At 41.6% G+C, this 27,931-nt stretch overlaps 2 protein-coding genes and 1 long non-coding RNA gene across 3 annotated transcripts in view; 2 read left to right on the top strand and 1 right to left on the bottom strand.

Moving 5' to 3' along the window:
* Window positions 1–6,752, top strand: part of COLEC10 (collectin subfamily member 10) — a 39,335-nt gene extending 32,583 nt beyond the window's left edge. Inside the window, exon 7 of the mRNA XM_058174930.1 lies at window positions 1,886–6,752. The gene's annotated coding sequence lies outside the window, so the exon portion shown is untranslated. The remainder of the gene's footprint in view (window positions 1–1,885) is intronic.
* A 120-nt stretch (window positions 6,753–6,872) lies between these two features.
* LOC131194204 (uncharacterized) lies at window positions 6,873–27,786 on the bottom strand. The gene is made up of 2 exons (XR_009154118.1): window positions 27,651–27,786; window positions 6,873–7,586 (listed from the first exon to the last, which is right to left on the bottom strand). It is a non-coding gene; the product is annotated as an uncharacterized LOC131194204 (long non-coding RNA).
* MAL2 (mal, T cell differentiation protein 2) overlaps window positions 27,538–27,931 on the top strand; it is a 33,935-nt gene continuing 33,541 nt past the window's right edge. The window contains exon 1 of the mRNA XM_058174932.1: window positions 27,538–27,859. Within this exon, the coding sequence (XP_058030915.1) occupies window positions 27,722–27,859 (138 nt within the window). The 5' untranslated portion in view covers window positions 27,538–27,721. The remainder of the gene's footprint in view (window positions 27,860–27,931) is intronic.

Raw genomic sequence — 27,931 nt, 5'->3', positions numbered from 1 at the left:
TTTTACAGTACAGGTTTTCTTCGATTTATGACCATAATTGAGCCCAAAATTTCTGTTGCTAAGCAAAACATTTGTCAGGTGAACTTTGTCCCATTTTTAACAGTTACAGAGTTGGAAGGGACCTTGGAAGTCATCTAGTCCAACCCCCTGCTCACGTAGGAGACCTGTATTAGGAATTCGGGCTGCCGAACTGCCGACCTTTCTGACTGACAAGCTCAGTGTCTTAGCCACTGAGCCACCTAGTCAGGCAATGAAAGTGATCTTTCTATGACCTTTTTTTACGACCCTTCTTGCCACAATTGTTAAATGAATCACTTCAGTTGTTAAGTTAATTAATGGTTGTTAAGTGAACCTGGCTTCCCCATTGACTTTGCTTTCAAAAAGGTGATCACATGACCCCAGAACACTGCAATTGTCACAAACAGGAGTCAGTGGCCAAGTATATGAATTCTGAACACATGACCATGGGGATATTGCAATGGTCACTAAGTGTGAAAAGCGATCATAAGTCACCTTCTCAGTGCCATTGTAACTTCGAACGGTCACTGAATGAACTGTTGTAAGCCAAGGTTCAAATGTAAGTCAAATCAAGGATTACCTAGACCTATTTTATGAAAAATAAGTCTTCTACAACAGCCATTTTGTGACTGGGCCTGTATCAAGCTCTCACAATTTGAACTGCGGCTCTGATCCCTTTTTCTTACATTCTGCACATATGCATCTGAAGAAAATGTAGCCCTATGGCACCAATAATGGGGACAGGGAAAAATCAAAGAAAGAATAGAGACAATAAATTTTTCAGCTGCAAATGTATGGATTCTTAACAGAGCAGAGTTCCATTCCATCAGATTTACGTCTGGTTTTTTTAATTAATTCTCTGGATATAAATCCTGGGTAGTGGGGGAAGATTTATTTACTTCTGGAATTGCACAAAATGGCCAGATTCTCAACCCTTTCTTTATATTTATGGCCAAAGGGGTTTGTTACAGAGATTGCATCTCTTTTGTCACGCTTATTGTGTGATTTGTGAGGTAATTTAGTTCAGGGGTCTCCAACCTTGGCAACTTTAAGACTTGTGGACTTCAACTCCCAGAGTTCCTCAGTTGAAGTCCACAAGTCTTAAAGTTGCCAAGGTTGAAGACCCCTGATTTAATTGGTCCGGGAAGTGCTACAAAAGGAACTTGGCTACCGCGGCTACTATTAATGGCACGAGCTTTTCTAGTCTGATAAAATAGGAAAAAGGTGGATACCCTTGCCCCGTTGCACACCTTCAAAAGTGAGATGGGGCCAGGACATCCAACTTTCACACCTTACAAATTAACATGGATTTTCTTCCTGGAAATTTGATCCTCGCAAATTAACGTGGCAAAATTTCTTTCCGCTTTACTTCAAAATATGCAAGTCCTGAACTGGTCTCAGTTCAGGTATAGATTAACAGAGTTCGAAAGGGACCTTGCAGGTCATCAAGTCCAACCCTCCACCCAAGCAGGAGACCCTATACCAGTGATGGCGAACCTTTTCGGCACTGAGTGGCCAAACTGGAATGCATGCACACGCTGGAGCGCCGGAAACCTGAACACCAGCTGGCTGATGCACATACGTGCCAGCTCGTCTTTGGGTTTCCGGTGCTGTGGCGTGCGAAGACCAGCTGACCAGTGTGCATGTGCACGCCAGAAACCAGAAAGCAGCTGGCAACAATGTGCATGCCCACATAGAGAGTTCTTCGTGCCCCAGGTTCGCCATCATGGCCCTATACCATTTCTGACAGATGGCAGTCTGGTCTCTTCTTGGAAGCTTCCAGTGATGAAGCTCCCACAACTTCTGAAGGCAAGATGTTCCATTGGTTGATTGTTCTCACTGTCAGAAAATTTCTCCTTATTTCTAGGTTGAATTTCTCCTTGTTCAGTTTCCATCCATTATTCCTTGTATGGCCTTCAGGTGCCTTGGAAAATAGCTTGACTTCTTCTCTGTGGCAGCCCCTCAAATATTGGAACACTGCTATCATGTCTCCCCGGTCCGTCTCTTCACTAGACTAGCCATGCCCAGTTCCTGCAATCATTCATTGTATGTTTTAGTCTCCAGTCCCCTAATCATCCTGGTTGCTCTTCTCTGCACTTTTTCTAGAGCCTCAACATCTTTTTTATAGTGTGGTGACCAAAACTGAATGCAGTACTCTAGGTGTGGTCTTACTAAGTTCCTTACATGCAGGTTAATCCTTGACTTAAAACCACAGTTAGAACCAGAATTTCCATCCCTAAGCAAGACAGCTGTTAAGTGAATTTCATGACCTTTCTTGCCATGTTTGTTAAGCAAATCATTATAGTTGTTAAGCAAATCCAGTTTCCCCCATTGACTTTGCCTGTCAGAAGCCGGCTGGGAAGGTTGCAAATGGTGATCGCATGACCGCAGATTCTACAACCATTGTAAACACTGGCGTGTTGCCAAATTCCTAAATTTTGGTTATATGACGATGGGGATGCTGCAGCAATAATAAGTGTGAGGACTGGCTGTCGGTCCCTTTTATCAGTTTTGCTACAGCTTCCGATGGTCACTAAACAAAGGATTGTAAGTTGAGGACCACTTTTATTTCACTAACCTTAGTTAAAATGGTCTTTTGTTTCCCTGTTTCTAACTTCCGTTTTTATTGTCTAACCATTGATAAAATTCTTCCCATGTTATGTAATATTCAGTTTGTTCTTATTCCTTGATTGCTAGCATTAGTCTATTCATTTCTGCACATTCTAATATTTTCCTAATCACATTTTCATCTGTGGGAATCTCTTCACTTTTCCAATTTTGTGCAAATACGATTCTAGCTGCAGTTAATATATGAATAATTAAATATACATTCCCCTTATTATATTTTTCGGGTAAAATCCCCAACAAGAATATTACTGGTTTTAAGTCAATGTGCTGCTTTATCATTTTTTTGAACCACGTATGTATTTTTGATATGTTAAGAGAGAGAAGCAAATATTATGATTATTATGTTTAATATTATCATTTTAATGTTATAGAATTAATGTTAAAGTAATGAATATTGCTGTAAATTTTGAGTATTACTTTATAAAGGTATCTGTAACCCGGACGACACACTGTTCAATTGAAGATGGAATTATTATATTGAAAAATAAAAAAAATAATTAAAAAAAAAAGTTGAGGACCACCTATGTCTGTCATCTTGTCATAAGAAAGTAAGTTTGTTGGAAGGTATTTTCCGCGTGAATTTCGGTTTGGTTCGCAAATGCAAAACAGGAGATGGAAGAAGAGTTTTCAGAGCTCCAATCAATAAACAGAAAATATTTGTGACTGTTCCCCTATTGCTAGATTCCTCCCAAAGTTTTGAGGGAATTCATTTTGTTTTCTGGGCAAAATTCAAGATGGGAGTTTCGCATGAATACAAGTAGTCCTCAACTTATGATCACAATTGAGCCCAAAATTTATGTTGCCAAGTGAGAAATTTGTTAAGTGAGCTTTGTCCCATTTACAACTTTTCTTGCCACAGCTCTTAAATGAATCACTGCAATTGTTAAATTAGGAACACGGTTCTTAAGTGAATCTGGTTTCCCCATTGACTTTGCTTGTCAGAAGTTCGCAAAAGGGGATCACATCAGTGGTGAAGTCCAATTTTTTTTACTACCGGATCTCTGGGCATGGCTTGGTGGGCGTGGCAGGGGAAGGCTACTGCAAAATCCCCATTCCCTCCCCACTCCTGGGGGTAGGATATTGCAAAATCTCCATTCCCACCCCAACTGGTATTTGCGGGTTCTCCAAACTATTCAAAATTTCCGCTACCGGTTCTCCAGAACCTGCTGGATTTCACCCCTGGATCACATGACCTCAGGGCATACAACTGTCGTAAATGTGAGTTAGTTCTTAAGCATCTGAATGTAAATCACATGACCATGGGGATGCTGCAATGGTCATAAGTGTGAAAAACAGTCATAAGTCACTTTTTTTCAATACCGTTGTAACTTTGAACAGTCACTAAGTGAACTGTTGTAAGTCGAAGACTACCTGTAATTGTTTATCAATGATTATGGCACAATATCAAGTCCCAACAGCAGAATGCAACCCAGCAGGAGAGCTCACTATGAATCACAATAGTTAATTTATTGTTAAGAAGGTAAAACATTTAAGGTGCTGAAATCTTGAAAGCTGAGTAAGACAGAATTCTAGCATTCATTTTAAGTGCATTAAAGCAGGGTCTCTGAGAATCATTTCAACTGCTTTTTTCAGGATCAATGAGCTAACCATCCTTTTTCTAAATTAGATTGATCCTAAATTATCCATCTGCTCATTGTTAATAGTGTTTGGCTACACCTCCTTTTCTTCCCAGCTCCACAATCTCTTCTGAACACATTTTCCCATTGCATCTTAAGACAGGAGGCTACCTTCAAGAGCACAAGGCAGGCTGTGTATAACACGGTTTTCTCCTGTACCGCTCCCAATATCTGTTGCCCAATCCCTGCTTCAATCTAGCTCTTTGTACAGCCAGCCCTGCCTACTGAAACAAATCAGAACAGAAAACCAGTGCGGCAGGCAAAACTCAGAGCTAGTTTTCTGTTAAGAGGAAACGTATAGTTTTACTAACATAATGGAGCCTTTCATACCAGAAATGTGAGAAATGCAAAGATCTTGCTTTAAATGTAATTTAGAACTGCAGATCTACTATGAAGTACTGCTGCGGTGACCAGATAACAATTGCAATGCAAAAATGAGGATTATGTTATCCATTGTTCTTTGGGACACTGGGCTATGATCTTTTTGATCTGTGACAATGATCAGGGGGGGAAAAGCAGAAAAACCCGAAACACAGGTTAATTTCAGAGACAGCATTGGAATCAACCAGTTTTCTGAACTGCCTTTCAGTCCCTGCCATTATTCTGCCAAATTTGTACCATCCACAGAGATGATGGAAAAGGGAAAGAAGAGTTCATTTAAAAAATAATTACAGGGTATCATTCAAAGGAAGGCCAAGTATTACCTAACCATAGTTATATATTTTTTTTCAGACAGAGGTAGACAAGGGCAGATTTTAAAAATTACTGGTTGTGGAGAAAGCTAATTGTTTCAGGAAATGAGGTGTGTTGATGCTGTTGACTCAACTCTTTAAAATGCCTCTTGATGCTATTTTTACAAAACCAATAAATATCCATCAAAGGGACCAACCAAGCTAATTCTTTTCTGTAACAAATATGTAATAGTATAAACAGAGTTTAGGGAACCCCGAAATGAAATAAACTGGCCAAAATCAATTGAGAGCAGCACTTCTCACAAGATTTTAGTTTTCACATGAGATAATATTAGTAAAGTATTGGGAATGACACTGCGAAGGACTCATAGGATCTCGTGTATAAGAAAGTTGGTCCATTTCTGTCAGAATTGATGCTGCACTCATGCTGGGAATTGTTTTAGATTGTCCCCTATTTTCTTTGGAGGTTAGAAGTGGTTGCTTATTGTTCATGATTCCAGTGTGAAATCTATTCCGCACGAACCGAAGCGCTGGCAGCGGAAAGCTCTGCCCACCCACCGGGATGTCATTTTATCCCGTCTTTGACTCTCTGCGCATGCACAGAAGGCTCTGTACATGCACGGAAGAGGCACGTGCGCGCTCACATTCCCAAACCGGTAGCAAAGATACTGCAAGTGCATTTCATCGCTGCATGATTTTAATCTTATGGAATGGCCTCTTGTTAGAACTGAAGTTTGCTTCATTAGTAGCTGAGATGCATATCAAGATGATAATTAATTTTAGTGATTGCTCCATTTTTGTGATTGGTCACAGTCGGCCAGATGTTTAAACTGGATTTGACATTTTTATCCCTGTCGAGTCCTGTCAAGGACCAGAGATAGACAGATGTTGATGTTTCATGGTGGTAAAGGTATTGTCGCAGGATGTAAGCTGTTTCAGGTATAGCTGCCTTTTGTAATTGACAGATGGTGATTTTGTCAATGCCAATGATGTTCAATTGATACTGGTTCAATTGCTATGGGATTGCACCCAAGGTGCTTATTACTATTGGTACTATCATTGCTTTCTTTTGCCACAGTCATTCTATTTGCAGATATTTGTATTTTGTGTTTTTTCTCTAGTCCTTTCTCACTATTATGGTTATTTATCATATTTTAAATTTATTCATATTTTTTGCAGACATTTTAATTTTACTTGGATGTTTTAGCTTTATCACTGTTGGCCACTATTTTTATTAACTGCAGTGTTATCTTTGCAGATTCAGCAGTATACAAATGCAACAAATAAAGAATAGCAGGTTGATGCAACTCTATTGGAATTTAAATGTATGCTGAAATATTTCTACTCATTGTGGCATTACACTGCACTGAACTAGATATGGTTATTCATATATTTTCTATTATTCAGAATGTTTATTACTGCATTTCGTGTGGTTTTCTATTATTTTGTATTACGGTGATTGGACAGGGTTTTTTCCCCCTACTTTGGAATTGCTAGAGTATATAATAATTCTTCATAAACAATTAGGGGTGTCACTGCAGGAGGAGAAACACTAAAACACTCAGGAAAGGATATCAGTTGCTAATACTGCCAACCCATGGCACTTTTGTACTCTATTACAGTAGTATAAAAAGTGTCCAGCAGAAAGAGCAGAGGGCATTGAAGCAACTAATTGCACATTAATCCCCAAATGGCATTTGGCAAAACCTTTCCTGGGTTGGTTTCCAAGCCTATGTATGAGACTGTGCAGAATTCTATTATCGTATTATGCAAATTTATCGTCTAAAACAAGAACGAGCAACTTAAGACCCATAAATTCCCCAGTCTTTGTTTTTGCCATTCCTAGAGCTTTTCTACAATGGCATTGCCACAATTTAGTGAATACAAAGCCAGTTCCTCGTAGCATGTTGGGTTTTATTTTTCCATGGAAATAAGAACAAAAATGAGTGTGTTAAGCTTTCAGACACTTGTTTTCTTTCAACACCATCCCCAAAAAAGGACTTTAAAAAAGAAAAGATTTTTCCTCTCCAGGGATCTCACTGGAGAATTGGTGATCTGAGAAAAATTGAAGTAGCAACATACAATGGAATGAAGGGAATGTTCATTGTATGTATATGTTTGCTTGCTCTCTCTATGCACACATGGATTAATGCATGCTCTCTCGCACATACATAGTCGCCACACGTACAAATATATTAACAGGACTGTAGTTTGCATCTCCTGCTTTTGCCATTCACTTCACATCATAAATCAACATTACATGGTCTGTGTGCATCTTTTGAGATTAAAAACAAATACATTCAAAATTGGCTTTCCTATCTTATCATTCTTCATAATGAAAAGAATCCTTTGTAATGTAGATGTTCTTGTCGATTTTATACTTCATGCTGTAGCACAATGTGCCGACACAAAGCCTTGCGTATCTCCAAAGCTGCGCACCCAAGAGGAGATTTTGCGGTGCCTATTTTTCATAAAAAAAGGATTTGCTTTTCTGAAGCATGTCTGCTTTAATCTAGCACAAAGAGCAATCTCCCCGCTTCTCAGAAGTCTTTGGTTCCAATCAAGCACAGCCATCTTATTTCGATCACCAGTGTGACAGAACATGCTGGGTCTGTAATTACAAAACACAATTACAATAGTATAAGGACCACTGCGTTTCAGCAAGTTGTCAGGAAGCAAAACTAGGCAATTCATGCATACGGATTCCCTTTTGTTATTCAGTGGTGGGATTCAGCCGGTTCAGGCCTGTTCGGGCAAACCGGTAGTTAAATTGATGGCCAGCCCCACCCCACCCTGCCCCTTCCAGGAATCCCCACAGGCCCCATTTTGACTCCCATGTAATTGCAGGGAGGCCTACTAGGCCCAAAACAGAGCGCAGGGGGGGTGGGGGGTGCAGCGTGCCCCCCGCAGCCCGTTTTCGCTCCCAGGAGGCTGCAGCAAGGCCTACTAGGCCCAAAACGGGGCACAGGGGGGCAGTGCGTTTCCCCCTGTGGCCTGTTTTTGCTCCCAGGAGGGTGCAGGAGGCCGAGTGCTGTCTGTCACACCTCCTGGCCATGCCCACCATGGCCACACACCCACCATTAGGTCATTAGGGCAGAGAACTGGTTGTTAAATTATTTGAATCCCACCACTGGATATATTCAAGCAGAGGCCAACTAGTCACTTGAAAGAGAGGCTTTAATTTGGATTCCTACACTAAGAAGACTTGGAGAGATGATCAAATTGCCCTGTGATTCTAATCACCTAGGATAGGGGTCCTTGTTTAGGGATAATTTATAGTGTCTACGGAGATTCTCAGTCGTCTAAGTCATGGTTGTCCCAAATATGTTTTTTTAAAAGGCAACTGGACTGTTTCTTTTTCCTTGAAGACGTTTCACTTTTCATCCAAAAGCTTCTTCAGTTCTGAAGAAGCTTCTTGGAAGAGAAGCGAAACTTCTTCAAGGAAAAACTAAGCAAGCCCAGTTGCCTCTTGAAAAAGCTCCTTTGGGACAGTTATGACAGCGATGGAAAAGTAGCCTTACCACCAACTCTTGCATTAACCACCTTTGCAAGTCAGCAAAGGGAAGCTAAAGATCATATGCACAGTTGTGGTTTCACTTAGCAACTACTCTCCTTAACAAAGTCACTAAAAGAGGACTACCTCTAACAGCATTCCAGCAACGGAAACCACTTCTCTAAGAAATGATGCATTGAATGTGTTCAAGAGGCTAAGCCATCATCTTCCTGGAGTGCTTTGATTCGGATTTCTGCACTGCAACAAGGAGTTGGTCACGATGACATAGGCCAGCGGTCCCAAATCTTTCTGGCTCTGTGGATCAGCATTGGCAGTGGCGGGGGAAGGGGAAGGTTCATGCACGCACCCACTGCTTGTGCAAATAAGAGCTTTATTCAATCGATTACTGCTTTTATGCAGCCAGATTCCCAATAGATCGCAGCCTGGTACCTGGCCATGGGCTGGGAGTTGGAGACCCCAGACATAAGCAGCCCTCTCCAAATGTATGATTCTATGACAGTGATATCTTGATAAATAGTAATACTGGAAATCCTCCACTAATTGCAAAAAGACCAAAATGGGTTCCTCTATACCTAACACTGAACGGAATCTGCTAACATCTGTGAATTTCTGCTCATGAACCTTCCCAACAAAGCAGATATATAGCAGTGGCGGGTCTCAAATTTTTTTACTACCAGTTCTGTGGGTGTGGCTTGGTGGGCGTGGCTTGGTGGGCGTGGCAGGGGAAGGATACTGTAAAATCTCCATTCCCACCCCACTCCAGGGGAAGGATACTGCAAAATTCCCATTTCTTCCCGATTAGCTGGGACTTGGGAGGCAGAGAATAGATGGAGGCGGACCAGTCAGAATTTTTACTACCAGTTCTCCAAATTACTCAAAATTTCCGCTACCGGTTCTCCAGAACTGGTCAGAACCTGCTGAAACCCACCTCTGGTATATATCCAGGACAGATATTTTTTTAAAAAATGTATCTCTTTTTCCAACATTCTTATCTTTAAAATCCTATTGGGGGGGGGGGGGCAACTGTATTTTAAAATCATAGAACAAGTTGCATAGGAAACTATAATTTTAAAAAATCCACAGCCTAACTGGAAAGGGGTGGTTCACTATTCTAACTGTGCACTAACAATGAAGAGATTGCACTGATTTACATTATTTGCGTAATGAAGTCAGGACAGAGATCATTTTATTTGCATAATGGTGCTATTATTCAAATGAAGCAGATCAGAGCAACAATGAATTTCTGAATTTTTTGGAATCTACGGTGGAATACTTTATTGAGTTGCTTATTTCGTTTCAAAAATGTATATTTAAACACCATAACTCTGAATAGATTACAATGAACCCCAAATAAGCAAGACCATACAGTGTTGTGGCCCACGACTCTGAAAAAACTGCTGCAACTGAACCTTTCAGTTCAGGAAATGCCAAGCCAGAAATCACCAGGGGCTCATCAAACGCAGGCACCATCCAAACACCTGGAGCAATCAGATGATGACAGGCAGTCTTAAAAGCCCTTAAACTTGGGGAGTGGAGCAGAGAGTAGAGCAAAGTCGCTCAATGAGGCTTCTTGCCAATCAAGGAAGTAACTCTTGATTAAAGACAACTGGCTATAATCTGATTTAAGAAGCAGGCCTGTCTGATTTCCTGCTCTGGTGTGTCATTGTTGTAAAACTCTGACCTTGGATTGACAAACTCTGTTGACTTGGCTCTCTGAACTTTGGACTGAGTTTTGACTATTGTATTCTTCTCTGTGTTTCTATTGAAAGTGAAACCACTCAGGTAAGCATTTTCCTCCAAAATACTCTGTTTTGATTTACATTCCTTTCCTTGTCTGTAATCTGTTCAGCCTTGAGTAAATTGCTATTTTCACCTAGAAATTGAGTGTGTATGAGTTTGGAACCTGAAACAGGATAGACAGTTCTGATACATTGAAAACAAGCCCTTGATAGGCAATTAGGGACTTGAAACTATTCTCTAGACTGGGACCCCCATCATCCAAACAATGATGCCTGAGGAACTAACTTGGAGAGGGGTTGTCACAACATCATCAATTTGAGGAGGACAAAAGCCAGAATCAGCAAAAGAAGCCACACCATGAACTCAAGTCAGTGTCTAAACACTTAAACTTGTCTTATAATTCATAAGCCACAAGGAAAGCAGTCTATAATCACTAGGAAGATGAAGGAAAAACCTATCATGAATCCCCAGGTCAGATGCGATCATCTCACATACTCCAAGGAGTAGCATACAGGTAGTCCTCAACTAGCAACCATTCATTTAGTGACCGTACGAATTTACAACAGCACTGGAAAAAGTGACTTATTGGTTTTTCCCCAACTGTAGCAAGATTCTTATGATGCATGATCAAAATTTGGGCACTTGGCAACTGACATATGACAGTTGTACTGTCCTGGGGTCATGTGATCACCATTTGTAACTTTCCCAGCTGCCTTCTGACAGGCAAAGTCACTGAGGGAAGCTAGATTTAACCTCATTTCTGGCAAAAAAGTGACCACCCATAAATCATGTTCACATGACTTTAGGATGTTGCAAATGGTCATAAATGCAAGCTGTTGCCAAGCACCCAAAATGTGATCATGTCACAACTTTGTGGGGCATCAGAACTACAAATCTAAGCTGCAAGTTCCTGTTTTGGAGTTTGTTGTAACGTTGAACATCGCTAAGCAACCAGTTGTAAGTTGAGGACTACCTGCACATACCTTGTATGCAGGAAACTTACTGTTCTAAATATACAAAGTTGTTGAGTTTCCTTGTCAAGTCTTCCTGTAAATAAATTTACTTTTCTGCCATCTAAACAGACTTGATCTTGGATTTAAACCGGCAGATGCCACATATAACTGAATAGATTACACAATAGTATTACAGTGGGGGGAAATTAGAGAACACCCATATACCTCCACACCCCTCTCTTGCCCTCACTTTCTTGCTCACTTGCTAGAGAACAATATACTCAAATATTTTGAAGAGCATTCAATGATTGTCCAGGTTAAAACCTGGATTAGCATTGAGTGGTTCCATATCTTGATGTTACTTACAGCCCAGGTATCTGAAAAAAGAGGTGAACCATGGCAAAAGATTATAGCCACATGCACAAGTATAGCATTGAAAATGGTGGACATTTCCCCCCAATTAAGTACAGCAAGTCTGTCTCTTTCATCTGGTTTTCGTTCTGCTCCACTTTCAAAGAGCCCCAAACTATTTATCCAGCTTGACACCAGGCAGCTCTGAAGCCAATGTTTTACTCATTAAAAAGGGTGGAGTTCATCATAACAAGTATAGTCCTGTTGAGCAGAGAATAACATAGCAGGAAGGAGAAATCTTATGAAGTTTTGCAGGATATGGTCTATGTCTTTAAAGGCACTGCCCATGCTTGGTAATGATTCAGCAGTGAAGCTTAGGGTTAATTTTAAGCCCAGTTTCCCAAGGCTACAACCACACAACAATAGGCCCAGTTTAGATTTTAAAACCCAGCTGAAGCTGATGGGATAATTAAAAGCTAGCTTCCAAATTGGTTTGCAGGCATTTTATTATCCGATTAGGTAACAACATCAGCGCTTGGTCAGTTCTCTTCTATTGGATTCTGAGAACGTTTTGGATTGCATTTATTACTATAAAAGTGTATTTTTAAAAAATGAAGTGTGCAAACCAGCATCTGCATTTCCTGCGTCAGATGAGGAGAGCACATCTGTCTCCTTCTGTCCTGGCCACTTTTTAACAGAGGCACGATTGAGAGCATTTTAACAAACTTAGCATCACTGTTTGGTTTGGTGGCTGCAGTGCCCCAGATAGAAAATCCATACAGAGAGTGGTAAGGACAGCCGAGAAGATTATAGAAAGCTCGGTTCCTGTTATTCAGGATACTGCTTATAAGCACGATGTGCTTAGAGCTTGAAGCATTGTTAGAAACTCCACATACCCACTTCATAATCTGTTTCTGTTGCTCCCCTCTGGGAGTATCTAGTATCTATAGCAGGACTACAAGATTCTATTAGATTCTGTAACAGCTTTGTTCCCTATGCTATCCATCTGGTAAACTCACAAGATTAGTTTTTCTCACCATGTACATGTATTCATCCGAACTAGAATGTGTTGTTTCTCCATGACATACTGGTATACGTGGGTATATGCATGTTTGTTTGTTTGTTTGTTTTGCCATGTTTATGTAGTGTATATTGGAGGTGGTGAACCATTGAGAGCTGCATGCAATGAAATTTTATTTTAATATATGCCAATTAGTGTATATTCAAAGTGACATTAAAGTTATTAATTAGTGTATATTCAAAGTGACATTAAAGTCTAAGCTTAAGTACGGTCCTTTTTTTCCACATTTCTTCCAAATGGATAAAAAACGATCAAGTTAGCAAGTCATTTCTTTAATGAGTAAGCAGCAGATGTTGAATATTTCAAGGGGTAACAAATTCTACATTTTCAATTTACAGGATCTACATATTTTGACCCGAATCCCACTAGAATAATAGAATTCAGCTGTAGGCCTATAGCATTACTTTTGGTTTCATGTATTTAGTTCTCCAGTTTTTTAAAAAAGAGAAATTTATTTTAAGATGGCAAGTTACAACTCCTTCTAGGTGATGTGTGACTTTTACTCCTCCACAAGAAGGAAACAAGCAATCCAAAAGAATGCAGATAAACTGGCTTACATTTTGACAAAGGAATTGCAAAAAATCAAACCTGCTTGCTTTCTTTAAAGGATCCTTGATCAAATGTTTTGGATTGTTAATCTCATTTATATCAGAGGAAGAGCAGAGAAACTGATAGTCTGAATTCACTTTCTCTATCGTAAATAAGGAGTGAATAGCAGTCTTCCAATAACTAAGGGGTTCCACAAGGAAGAGGAGGGTCAGCCTATTCTCCAAAGCACCTGAAGGCAGGACAAGAAGCAATGGGTGGAAAATAATCAAGGAAAGAACTGATCTAGAACTAAGAAAAAATTTCCTGATAGAACAATTAATCAACAGAATGGTTTCCCTCCAGAAGTTGTAGGTTCTTCATCACTGGAAGTTTTCAAGAAGAGACTGGAAAAAACATTTGTCTGGAATAGTAAAGGCAGGGGTGTCAAACTCAAGTCCCGGGGGCCAGATCCGGCCCGCTGGGTGCTTAGATCTGGCCCACAGGAACAGCCTGGAAACAGCGAAGGACCGGCCCATGGTGCCTATTCCAGCAAAAAGGGCGCTCAGGAGGGCTGCAGATGGCCCTCCCGAGCTCCATTTTCACTGGCAGAGGGTTGCAAGAGGCTGTCGCAGCTTAAAATGGAGCTCGGGGTCCCATTTTCACTGGCAAAGCGCTCGGGCCACCACAGGTGCCCCCGACACGAGTGACATTGAGCTGGCCACACCCACCCTGGTCATGTCCACCCTGGCCCCTGAGGTCAAACACAACCCTGATGTGGCCCTCAATGAAATCGTGTTTGATACCCCTGGTAGTCTCCTGCTCAAGCAGGAGATTGAACTAGGACAGTGATGGCAACCTTTTCGGCACCAAGTACCCAAACCAGAATGCGCGGGCGCACCAGAGCCCTGGAAACTCGAAAACTATTCTGGTTTCCGGTACACACATGCCGGAGCGCCGGAAACCTGAAGACCAGGTGGTCACCGGCACTTGCGAAGATCAGCTATTCTTCGAGCATGCGCGTGCCGGAAAACAGAAGAGCAGCTGATGACAGTGTGCGTGCCCACAGAGAGGGCTCTGTGTGCCACCTCTGATATGTGTGCCATAGGTTCGCCATCATGGAACTAGGAGGTCTGCAAGATCCCTTCCATCCTGTACTATATTCTATGTAAATGTAGAAATACAAATTACCGTATTTTTCGGAGTTGAGTATTTTTCCTCTGGTGGCTCAACGGACTAAGTCTGTCTGTTATTAACACAGCTGCTTGCAATTACTGCAAGTTCAAGTCCCACCAGGCCCAAGGTTGACTCAGCCTTCCATCCTTTATAAGGTAGGTAAAATGAGGACCCAGATTGTTGGGGGCAATTAAGTTGACTTTGTATATAATATACAAATGGATGAAGACTATTGCTTAACACATTGTAAGCCGCCCTGAGTCTTCGGAGAAGGGCGGGATATAAATTCAAATAAAAAAAAAAAGACGCACCCTTTTCCCCCCCAAAAAAGGGTGAAAATCTGGGTGCGTCTTATACTTCGAAGGTAGTCCCACCCAGCCTCTCAAATGGAGGTTTCAGAGGCTGAAAAAAGCATCAGAAATGAAGCTTCAGGAAAGAAGCTCCCAAACAGAGCTTCAGAAAAAAAAGCCCCAAACAGAGCTTCAGAAAAAAAGCCCCCAAACAGAGCTTCAGAGGCTTTTTTTCTGAAACTGTTTCGGAGGCTTTCAGAGGCCTTAAAAAAGTTTTTTCTGAAATGGAATTTCAGAAGTTTCAGAAGCAGAAAAAAAAGCCAAAAAAAAAAAAAAAGCAAGGCACAGAGCTCACAACCAAGGAACCTGTTGCTAAAATTCACCTCTGGGACCAGCTGATTGGGGGTATTCCAGGAGCCCAATCCACCTGCCAATCAGCTTTTTTCTTATTTTCCTCCCCAAAAACTAAGGCGCGTCTTATACTTCGAAAAATACGGTAGTCTAAAATCTGAAATGCTTCACTTTATTGAAAATATTGGACATTCTCTCAACTATTTTGGAATTGATGGGGATTGGAAACAACAGTTTGGGCTACAGAGAGCACATTTCAAGTTTAGAGCATGTCCAGAATGGTCAGAGCAGTTTGGATCGCCCCCAGAAATTATGGAATAACTCTATGATATGGAGTACTTCAAACTCAAAGCAGAACATCTCAGAATTAAATGTTTGAAAATTCTGCCCACCACCATGCAAAGCCAGGTTAAGGGATCAGGCTGCAACATTGGGAGGCCAAGAGTTCTAGTCCACAACACCAAAGCTCAGGAACAAAAGACCAGGACCACACCCACATAGGATGCTACGAAACAGCCGACCAATCTGCAAACACCCACTCCACATACCAATCAGGATGCAACCAAAGAGCCAACCAACCCGCTCACAACAACACTCCCCACCTCGACCAATCTGCAAACACCCACTCCATCTACCAATCAAGATGCAACCACACAGCCAACCAACCCGCTTACAGCAACACTCCCCACCTCCCCACCAGTATTTATAGAGAGATGGCAGTTACGACCAATCTTTGCTTGAGAAGCACGAAGCCGAAGACACCAGCCTGAAGATGATGAGTGAGACCTCATCGAAATGTCGCCAAGATACTCTCAACCTTACACGGGAAAAGACCCGAAAATGCCAAGACTTACATACCTATACCCGTAAAAACCTACGAAAACACACACACACACACGTGTGTGTGTGTGTGTAGGTCTTTGGTTATTCGGGTTTTCTCCCGCACTAGTTAGCTAGTTTAGTGATCTTGGCCCAATACAGGTTAATTGTCAACTTAACCACCATATTGGAGCCTGGAATTACAGTTTTAAATCCTAGTGCAGGGGTCTCCAACCTCTCGGACCTCAGGGACCACTAAATTCATAATTTTAAATCCCGAGGACCACTTATATGAATTTTTTAGAAAGATAAATAGTATTTAGTGCAATATAAAAAATGCAAATGATTTTTCTGCAGACCACCAACATTTTCTCACGGACCACTGGTTGGTGACCACTGTCCTAGTGGTCATTAAGCAACTCACCTTGGGCCCATGCCTGATTTTACTATCTTTTTTGCAACAGAAGATAAACAAATGCCACAGTCGTTAAGTGAACCTGTTGTCTTCAATGGGTGCTTTTTTGCTGCAAACTGGCAAAAAATGCCAAAAATCATGGTCATATGGCCATAGGATGCTGCAAACAGCCATAACCTTCAGAGGATAATTAGAACTGCAGAAAAAACAATGGCTACCAACCTGCCTTCCATTGAGGGCCTGTATACTGCACGAGTCAAAAAGAGGGCTGTGAAAATCTCTACAGACCCCTCACATCCTGGACATAAACTGTTTCAACTCCAACCCTCAAAACGATGCTATAGAGCCCCACACACCAGAACAACTAGACACAAGAACAGTTTCTTCCCAAACACCATCACTCTGCTAAACAAATCATTCCCTCAACCCTGTCACACTATTTACTAAATCTGCACTACTATTAATCTTCCCATCGTTCCCATTGCTGATCTCCATCCACTTAGGACTGTATGATTGTAACTTTGTTGCTTGTATCCTTATGATTTATATTGATATTGTTTCCTGATTGCTTGTTTGTACCCTATGACTAACATTATGATTGTACCTTATGATTCTTGATGAATGTATCTTTTCTTTTTATGTACACCGAGAGCATATGCACCAAAACGAATTCCTTGTGTGTCCAATCACACTTGCCCAATAAAAATAAAAAAAATCTATTCTATTCTAAATATGAGCCGGTTCCCAAGCACCCAAACTGCAATCATGTGATGAAAGGAGTACAGTTGTTGGAACTCTGGAATTGTTTTAAGTAGCTATTGGGAGGTCTGTTGTAACGTTGAATAGTTGCTAACTATTGCCTTATACATTGTAAGCCGCCCTGTCTTCGGAGAAGGGCGGGGTATAAATGTAAACAAAAAAAAAACAAAAAAAACTAACTTGTTGTTAAGCAAGGACTACTGCAATTCTCAGCTCTAAGAAGGTGGCAAAACCACTTCTGAAATTTGCCAAGAAAATTACAGGGATCTGTCTAGGCAGTCATCAGGAGTCAACACTGACTCAGACACATGGAATAAAGCCCACCACTATAATAAATATTTAATGAAAAGAAGGACTGGGCGTAACATGATAAGAGTGTTCCAATATCTAAGGGGCTGCCACAAAGAAGAGGGAGTCAAGCTATTCTCCAAAGCTCCTGAAGGCAGAACAAGAAGCAATGGAGGGAAACTAATCAAGGAGAGAAGCAACCTAGAACTAAAGAGAAATTTCCTGACAGTAAGAACAATCAGTGGGATGACTTGCTTCCAAAAGTTGTAGGTGCTCCAACACTGGAGGTTTTTAAGAAACAGGACAACTGTTTGTCTGAAATGATACAGGTTTCCTGCTTGAGCATGGAGTTAGACTAGATGACTTCCAAGTTCCCTCCCAATTCTATTATTTTGCTATAATCATATTGCGTGGCTATGGCTCCAGATGTGGTTGAATAACCAGTTTTTTAAACCTATTTAAGTTGTTGACTGTGGGTTCTGGGAGGTTGTGCCAAAGGCCATGAGATACTTTTTTGTCAAAACTGAGACACTCTCCTGAACAATATTGGAGAGGGCTAGTTTTAGAATAGAATAGAATAGAATAGAATAGAATAGAATAGAATAGAATAGAATAGAATAGAATAGAATAGAATTCTTTATTGGCCAAGTGTGATTGGACACACAAGGAATTTGTCTTTGGTGCATATGCTCTCAGTGTACATAAAAAGAAAAGATACATTCGTCAAGAATCATAAGGCACAATACTTAATGATAGTCATAGGGTACAAATAAACAATCAAATCATATTTATTTTATTTATTTATTTATTATTCACACTTTTATACCGCCCTATCTCCCTAGGGACTCAAGGCGGTTTACAGCCATATAAAAACATATATATATACAGAGTAAAACATTAATTTAAGAAACTTATTACATAGGCCGAATATTTAAAATAGAGATATAAATAATAAAACCCCATTAAAACCAGATTTAAAATTTAAACATTTAAAAATTTAAAAATTAGTCCAGTCCTGAGCAGATAAATAGATGTGTCTTAAGCTCGCGGCGGAAGGTTCGAAGGTCAGGAAGTTGGTGAAGTCCTGGGGGAAGCTCGTTCCAGAGGGTGGGAGCCCCCATAGAAAAGGCCCTTCCCCTGGGTGTCGCCAGTCGGCACTGCCTGGCCGACGGCACCCTGAGGAGTCCCTCCCTGTGAGAGCGCACGGGTCGGTGAGAGGCATTCGATGGCAGCAAACGGTCCCGTAAGTAGCCCGGCCCTATGCCATATTAGGAAACAGTCAATATAAATCGTAAGGATACAAGCAACAAGGTTACAGTCTTAAGTGGGAGGAGATGGGTGATAGGAATGATGAGAATTGCCATTTAAATTGCCATTCTGCCATGTAGTTCAATGGATGCATGCAGGCCTCTTACTCTGACCAATCTCCCCCACAGAACTGTTATGTGGATAAAGAACTGGGTTTTGGGAGCCCTAGGATATGCCTCTTTAAGACAAACTGGGTGTAACATGCATATGACTAAGCAAAGAGAACTCTGCTAGAGAAATTTGATTACGAGTACCACAATATATGGAGCCAACTCGGGTCATTCTGCCAGCTAAACATCAGTTTTTATTTCCATTCAAGGTACAAATATGAAAGCAACATTAGTAAGTTAATTTTTCATCAGAGGTTCACAGACACCAGATCTGGCATAACTCGCTGATAAAACACAATAGCATATGATTTCTGTGCAATATCACTGGATGTGATAGCACACCATTATCACAGGATGGCACTCCTCATTGGATAGAAACCAAGAAAAGCAAATGTTCTGGTTTTTTTAGCAGCTAAAAATTACACCCTGAGCTAGCAAGAATGAACATTCTAAATCTACTCTATGCATATTTTGAGTGGGATTAAATATGCGCTCTACAAATAAGATAAAAAGTTAGTTGGTTCCTCAGGAGTTTCTATCATTCTAATGGTGGTATCTACTCATACTTTTGATTTTTAATTAGTTGGCTGTCAGGGATGGGGGGGATGAGTGGGAGGGAGAAAAACACTAAGATTGACTAAGCAACCATTGAACTTCGTCCTTACATGACCCTCCTTTCCCTGTGTACCTGTGGCACAACAGTGAAATTACACAACCGCAAATCAAAAGACAAGAAATAGACTCACACTAAAGACTCACACTGATCATAAGAAAATGTGGTTCTAAAGTATTGCCCAAGCTATCTCAGAGAGTTTTTGTAACCTAAAAGTTCCTCAGAACTTGGTTGTACCATTAGGCTGAAGACCCAAAGGGATTATTGATGCCTCCCCTGTTATTAATCTTCTTGCCTAATATTTCTTATTTTTAGCTTTATCTTATCATTTTTAATTTGTTTATAACTATGAGTATTGCTTTACTATTTTATTAATTTAACCAATTTCTTTTAGCTTTGCTGTACGCCGAGAGTCACTGATCTGTGAGATGGGTGGGTATATAAATTTGACAAATAAATAAATAATTTATTTTTATTTTAAATAATTTAAATAATTTAAAATAGGAAAAGGAGATTACAATGTACTTGGTTTTTGGATTCAAGATGGGATGATCTAACGCAGGGGTGTCAAACTTGATTTCATTGAGGGTCACATCATGGTTGTGTTTGACCTTGGGGAGGTGAGAGGGGGGTGGCCAGGGGGCGTGGCCAGCTTGACATCACTTGTGTCGGGGGGGTGCCAATGGTGGCCCAAGTGCTCTGCCAGTGAAAATGGGCTCCTGAGCTCCGTTTTCGGCTGGGACATCCTTCTGCAACCCTCTGCCAGTGAAAACAGAGCTCGGGCGGGACACGCACCGCTCCCAAGCTCCGTTTTCGCTGGCAGAGGCACCATGGGCCAGTCTTTTGCTGTTTCCAGAGTGGCCCCGCGGCCTGATCTAAGCACCCCATGGGCTAGATTCGGTCCCCGGGCCTTAAGTTTGACACCCCTGGTCTAATGCCATGGCTGCTAATCTCAGATAGTTAAGGGATCAAATGTCCTTAGCACTATATAGAAACAGTATTTCCTAAGGGAAAACCTGAATGACGTAGATCTGAGTTTTTGCTTGAAAACTCACGAAAGTTAGTGTTCCTGGTCTAATATCTCAGAAGATCTTCAATAGAAACATCAATGTAAAATTTAATGATCTCACACATATTTCAATAATAATAGCAACCAACAGCTCTGGGACCCCTTAGGTGTAAAGTTGGGAGATGCTCCAATAATGCTCCAGTTGTTTTGTTTTGTCTTGTCTTGTCTTGTCTTGTCTTGTCTTGTCTTGTCTTGTCTTATCATCTTATCTTTTCTTTTCCCTCTTTCCTTTCCTTTCCCTTCCCTTCTCTCCTCTCTCCTCCCCTCTCTCTTCCTCTTTTCTTCTCTTTTCTTCTTCCTCTTCCTCCTCCTCCTCCTCTTCCTTCTTCTTCTAGGAATCAACTGACTGTTGATCCATTGGTTACAACAGGAATTGACTGGTCAGTTTGTCACTCAAATCTGAAATTGTGATCTGAGAAAATATAACTGGCCTCAAATCACCCAGCTGGCTTTCATGCCTAAGGTGGAACTAGAACTCACAGTCTTCTGGTTTCTAATGCCTTAAGCATTAAACCAAACTAACTCTCAACCAATATTTTTATAAAATAAGGGATCTTAGGAAGTCATTTTGTCTGGAAAGTCAAACCTGTTGTAATATCCACTCTCGCATAGTTGAATAAAGGTAAGGAGGTTGGATTTCTTTTCTTTTTTAGCTACCTTGCCTGGTCTGTTCAAGCATCCAAATGAAGCGATTAAAAATTCCATGGATGTAAACTAGCACAGAACTAGAATTCTATTCTGCATATAAATACTGCAAATAAGAGTCCAACCTGCTTATTTCTAATTGTAATTAGGTCTCCCACTCAACTCTTCCAGTAGGAAGCTTTTGAAAATGGGATTCTCCAAATGTGGCTTGGGGTGGAAAGCCCCTTCCTCAACAGTTTTCAGAATTGTTGACTTTTCTTCACTCACTGGAGTATTTTGGCTTTATGATTTTTAACCTGTTTACAAAATGGTGAAGTTTACACTGCTCAGAGTCATACTGACCGACATGTATGCTGAACAAATGAATGAATAACACACATTGCTTGTATTGATACCTTCAGATCAAGACTGGAAGCCTTTCCTATTTGCCTAATCATAATATACTCCCACACACTGGAAACACCTCTCTCACTTTTTTTCCACACCTCTCTCTTTCTCTCTCTCTTTCGCTCTTACTCTCACTCTCTCCACTCATCCAGGTCATGGTTGTCCCGTGATCTGAAAAAGAAGCTTCTTTGATGAGAAGCAAAACATTTTCAAATTAAAAACCAAGTAACACCAGTAGCCTTTTGGTAAAGCATCTTTGAGACACTCTCTCCCTCCCTCCCGTCTTTCTTTCTCCTCCCTCTCCATATCTCCTTGATGTTGACTTAATCACATTCCAAGCTCATGAGTGTGATAGGCTTAAGTCATCCTTAATTGTACCGGCATTCAAATAGCATTTACACTCTTGTTTTAAATCATCGAAGGACATTCTCAAGATAGATAAAACCTGCTAGGTTTCACCAACTAATACTTGGAGATGGTCTGAAATAAGGGCGGGGTGGGGGGGCAGTAGATTTAATGCCAATATAGGTTTCTGTCAACTCAAGGATGCATAAACAGCCTTTTATCTTAGCCCTCCAGTTCGTTAACAGTCCCTCCTTATTGTGTACTTTTTCAAGCCATCTGCTCATATTTCTCTTGGCAGTAATAAGCAAACCAAACCAATTTTTCTTAGACAGCCCTACTCATGGATGCTTCATTCACCTAGCCGTAGTTTCTTCTTGCCTTTTTTTGAAAGCTGAATATTTCCTTGCTAAGACCACAAATCGTCTCCTATGCTAGACACCAGGGCTGCTATTTCAAAGCCATTCCTCTCCTAGGCCAGGATCAGAGCTGTGTTGAACCATCTGGATCATTGAGATAATCAAGGACTTAATTCATGATGATAGATTATTATGCAACTATGTAGTTGAACCTGAACGAGTGGTGCTGCTAGGGCCACAGGAATAGGATGAGTAATTTTTTTAAAAAAAGAATCTTGAAACATGATGCATAGACACAGATGTTCATTATAGTCACACCTACAAGGGTGTGCATAAAAAATTAAAAAGGTCTTATAGGAGGCCCTTGAAATCACATAAAAAATTCTAAACGGGGTCTGGAAATAGACATCCTATTACTAATAGTACATTTAACCCTATAAAGCTGAAAATCTCCAAGCTTTATAAAACCACACGTATTTTTCTTCTTCTTGATGCATTGGATAGACATATACCGTGTTTCCCACAAAATAAGACCTAATCGGAAAATAAGCCTTAGCATGATTTTTCAGGATACTCGTAATATAAACCCTACCCCCAAAATAAGCCCCAGTTAAGATTGTCAGCCATATTTCTCCCAAAATAAGACTTAACCGGAAAATAAGCCCTAATGCATCTTTTGCAGCAACAATTAATATAAGACCGGGTCTTATTTTTGGGGAAACACTGTAGGTAGTCCTTGACTTACGACCACAACTGAAACAAAAAAAATAACATTTAAGTAATGCAGTTGTTAACTGAGGCATTACACCCAATTTTATGACTTTTTTTGCCATGGTTGTTAAGTGAATTACCATGGTTGTTAAGTGAGACATTATAGAACCGTAACTTGGAGTCTTCCCTGCCATCTTCCCCATTGAGTTTGTTCGTCAGAAGCTGGCTGGGAAGTTGCAAAGGGCAGTCACATGATTACCGGATGTTGCAATCATTGCAAAGATGAGCTGGTTCCAAAAGCCTAGTTTGTGATCATGTGATCTTGGGAATGCTGGAATAATTGTATATTTGATTTATGGCGGTAAATCACTTTTCTTAGCATCATCATAACTTCAAGAAATTGCTGTAGAACAGGGGTGTCAACCTGAGGGACGTATCAGGATTGTATTTGACCTGGGGGGCGGGAGGGGGCATGGCCAGCTTGACATCACTCATGTCGGGGGCTGCCTATGGTAGCCCGAGTGCTCTGCCAGCAAAAATGGGCTCTCGAGCTCCATTTTTGGCTGCAACAGCCTCCTGCAACCCTCTGCCAGTGAAAACGGAGCTCAGGAGGGACGCACGCAACGCTCAAGCTCTGTTTTTGCTGAGAGAGGCATCGCAAGCCAGTCCTTTGCTGCTTCCAGGGTAGCCCCGCAGGCCTGCAGCACAGATCCAGCCTGCAGGCCTTGAGTTTGACACCCCTGCTGTAGAATGGCCGTTAAGTCAAGGATTACCTGTAATGTTTATATTGAATTAATGAAACAGGTACATTGAAATGTTTTTAAGTAGGATTTTTGCAACCACTTAATTGGGGTGAGAACAATTTGGAATATTTTTGACCAGCAGTATTACAGAAAATGATGCAAGGATATAATAAAGTATTGAATTTTCATCCTTTTCTGATCTCTAATATGCCTCAGGGTTGCTGTACAGTTCAGCCCTTATGCACAATACAAAGTGATATATTCTGAAATTCAGACCGATCCTGAACTTGCAATACAGATCTAAGCATGCTATTGAGCAACATTTCAAGACTATTTCAATCTACTAAGAGCCTGACTAAGAATATGAAACATGAACTGATCTACTGTTATCTTTTCCAGATGCTGCTTCTTCCAACCTATTATGGGAAGAATAAACAATATCTGCACTAGAATTTACATTATCAAGTATCGTATTTTTTGGACTATAAAATACACTGGAGCAGGGGTCTCCAACCTTGGCAACTTGAAAACTTGTGGACTTCAACTCCCAGAATTCCTCAGCAGCTTTGTCTTCAAGTTGCCAAGGTTGGAGATCCCTGCACTGGAGTATAAAATGCACCAAGATTTCGAAGTGATAAACAAGAAAAAAAAATTTTTTTGCCTTCCTTGGCCCCTAGGGGCACTTTGCAGGATTCCCAAACCCTCTGCGCATCCCGTCTTTGAGAAAAACGGTCCTGTTTTTTGCAAAAATGGGGCACGCAGATGGTTTGGGAGGCCTGCAGAGTGCTCCTGGGGGCTGGGGAGGCCAAAAATGCGACGTATGGGGGAGGTTGGGAGGCCAAAAAGGGACCCGTTTTTCACAAAAAGGGGAGCGTTTTTCACAAAAAGAGGGTGCGCAGAGGGTTTGGGAGGCCTGCAGAGTGCTCCTGGGGGTTGGGGAGGGCAAAAACGGGGCAGGGTTTCCGGAGGCCAAAAATGGCTGTATTCAGTGTATAAGACACACCAACATTTCCACCCTCTTTTAGGGGGGAAAAAGTATGTCTTATAGTCTGAAAAGTACATATTTATTTTTTAAAAAGTGCTTTTTATTCTATAACATCTGGATTACAAAAAAAGCTATTTTTTTCTCCATTTAGATACAGCAGAGAAGCATAGTGTGAATTGCTAACTGGCTATAAGAATGGAAGTAGAGGTGGCATTCATTCTGATCCAGCTGCAAGAAAACAGGACGGTTTATCTTGCATCTAAATCGATATAATTCTAGGCGTGCCCAATAATACCATGTGGAAACGGAGCTGAATTTTTATTATGAAAGTCTTGTAATGTACAGGCAATATGCAAGTATCATTTGCGGTCTCAGGTAGATATTGGAAATGGCTAATAATTAAGCTCTTGTCCATCACAAGCTTAACAAGTTTAGCCAGTTATGTTTACTTAGAAGTATGGTTGATTGCTCTGTCCATATCTGTCTTTTCCTTAATCTCAGTTTATTAAGTGAGATTTATTTAAATAATTAAAGAAGAAAACAAAAACAAATTAGCTAAGTCCATTTGAGCTTAGGGTGTGGCTCAAAACCATTGTTTATTATTTATGTTTTCATGTGTGTTGCAAACTCAGGAAATTGGGTTTCACCATGACTGTCAAAGATGTTATTTAAAGACTATTGTAAGCCATCAACAACCATCTAAACAGTTGTTCATACAACATCCCAAATCAGTTTATGTCAAGGCCTAATAGCTATATTCACACAACCTGCTAAAACTTAGTTTTTATCTATGTAAGGGATTTTCTTTTTTTCAGTGATTTCATGTATCGTGACACCTTAGCTGTTTTGGTAAATTCAGTAGGTTCTATAATCCCAGAAAATGAGTTAATTCAGGATCTAGGTTAACAAAGTCACATGAACACAATCAGTTTTTTTTTGCTTTTGTCTAATCTGAACTCAGATTGTTAGAGGCAATATGCAAATAATGCTTCTAGATTGTTAACCATGCAGAGAGTGCTGTATAAAGCCCTATAGAGCAGTATATAACCTAAATGCTATTGCTATTTTAGTTGCTGGAGTTGAAGCCTTCTCTCTCACTTAAAAATAGGGCTTTTAAAGTAAGGTCTCCTTTGTTTGCTGCTGATTCCGGAGCCAGTTTTCCATGACATGAAATGGAAATAGTCTGTTACTGCCTTCAACAGTAAGGTTTAATTAAGAATTCTACAAGGAGATAAGATAATCTTTATCTTTTTTTTTTACTGTGAATACACTGGCACACATTAAAAATGAAATTCTGTTGCCTGCTCTCAAAAGAAAGTATATGTCTACCCATACCCAACACACTACACATGCTTCATACACACATATTTACATCCTTCTAAATATATATATGCCGGTAGTTCTTCTAAAAACTAGAAAAAATATGGAACAAAACTGTGACTGAATCTGGATGTTCTGCTTCGGATAACCACAAAGCCTCCACCCAGAAGGTAACAAGGAAAACAGGTCCTGAAAAAGACGTGTAGCATCCTGGACAATCCTGACAATCCAAGGAGTGGGAGACCACCAGGTGATACACCAGACGATGCTGCGGATCACCTGGTGGCCTCCCACTATTCAGATGCAAAGTTTGCAGGAGGGAGGCTCTCTAGCTGGGTAAGAGTGCAGTTTACCAAAACCATAACCCCCAGAAGCATTCCCATCCTCACTTTTTTCGAAAAGTGAAGTTGTGGGGGGGAAAGAATGAAAATTTTCCCAGGATAGTTATCTATTCCCTCAACACTGAATTAACCAAGTCCACATCCCTGCCAACCAAAGTGTGTATATTCAAGGCTATGGTTTTCCCAGTTGCAATGTTTGGCTGTGAAGGTTGGATCATAAGAAAGGCTGAGCGCCAAAGAATTGAGGCCTTTGACTTCTGGTGCTGGAGGAGACTCCTGCGAGTCCCTTGGACTGCAAGGCGAACAAACAAGTCAGTCCTAGAGGAGATCAACCCTGACTGCTCTAGAAGGCCAGATCCTGAAGACGAAACTGAAATACTCTGGCCATCTAATGAGAAGGAAGGACTCACTGGAGAAGAGCCTAATACTGGGAAAGATTGAGGGTAAAAAAAGAAGAGGATGACAGAGAATGAGGTGGCTGGATGGAGTCACTGAAGCAGTAGGCATGAGTTTAAATGGACTCCAGAGGATGGTAGAGGACAGGAAGGCCTGGAGGAACGTTGTCCATGGGGTCGCGATGAGTCTAACAACAAAGATCTGCATCTACAAGCTATTCTGTTTTGAGAAATACAATAGCCCACCAGGAAAATAACCGGGGGGGGGGGGGAATGGACAGGTGTGTACATGTCCAGATCCATCTTTTCTTTTATGTACACTGAGAGCATTTGCACCAAAACAAATTCCTTGTGTGTCCAATCACACTTGGCCAATAACATTCTATTCTATTCTATCCTATTCTATTCTTCTATTCTATTCTGTTCTTTTGTTATTCTATTCTATTGTTATTCTATTCTATTGTTATTCTATTGTTATTCTATTCTATTCTATTCAGATCATCCCGTTGCCCCTAAAAAAAACCAAAAACCCGAACCAGCTTTGCGCAACGCGCAGTCACACACACACAAACGCTTTACCCGAGCGCGTTTCGCTCGCTTTGCCCAAGCAGGTTCCGCTCAGGTAAAGCGCGGGCGAAGGCGCCGTCCGAACAGGCCGAGAGTGTCCCTTCCCTGCCGCGGTTGGCGGCAATTAACCCGAGATAACCTTCTCCCGCCCGAGAAAGGGCGGGGAGGCAGGCATTTGACGGCGAAGCCTGGACTAAGGGATACCCAGCCACGGGCGGCGGGTCACGTCCACTCGGGGCACTCTTTTGTGTTTTTAAAGCCTCCCCCCCCCCAAGCTCCGCCGGGGTTGTGGTTGTGGTCAACAACAGCTTCGGTGAGCAACTCCGCAAAGGAGAAAGCCGGCGGTCTCCGGAACCGCGAAGGCGCGGAAAGGTGGGCGCCAAAGCCGCCCCCGCCACAGCCTTGGAAAGGGGCGGGCGGCGGGCGGCGCCGGACCCAACGCGCCTGCCTTTCCCCCTTCCCGCCCTGCCGCCACCTGCAGCTCCGGCTTCCTCCGCCTGGCGTAACTCTTGCCATACCTGGCGAGGCCACGTCAGGGGCTCCCGCTCCCGGTTCCCGCCACGGCCGGTCGCTCGGATCCTTCCGCGCCATGATCTCCGCTCGAGGCGGGGGCTCCATGCCTCCGCCGCCCAACGCCACTGCCTATTACCCCCCGCCCCGCGTCAATCTCCCCTCCGGCGTGGAAATCCTGCGCACTTACTCGGGGGCCTTCATCTGCCTGGAGATCGTGAGTGCCGAGGGGCGGCGGGAGGAGGAGGAGGGATTGGGGAGGGGAAGGAACCGTGGGCGGCGGAGGGGC

This window comes from Ahaetulla prasina, chromosome 3, assembly GCF_028640845.1.
Source record: "Ahaetulla prasina isolate Xishuangbanna chromosome 3, ASM2864084v1, whole genome shotgun sequence".
NCBI classification, from domain to species: domain Eukaryota; kingdom Metazoa; phylum Chordata; class Lepidosauria; order Squamata; family Colubridae; genus Ahaetulla; species Ahaetulla prasina.
The sequence above is the reverse complement of the archived record's forward strand: the minus strand, read 5'-3'. Positions and strand labels throughout refer to the sequence as shown.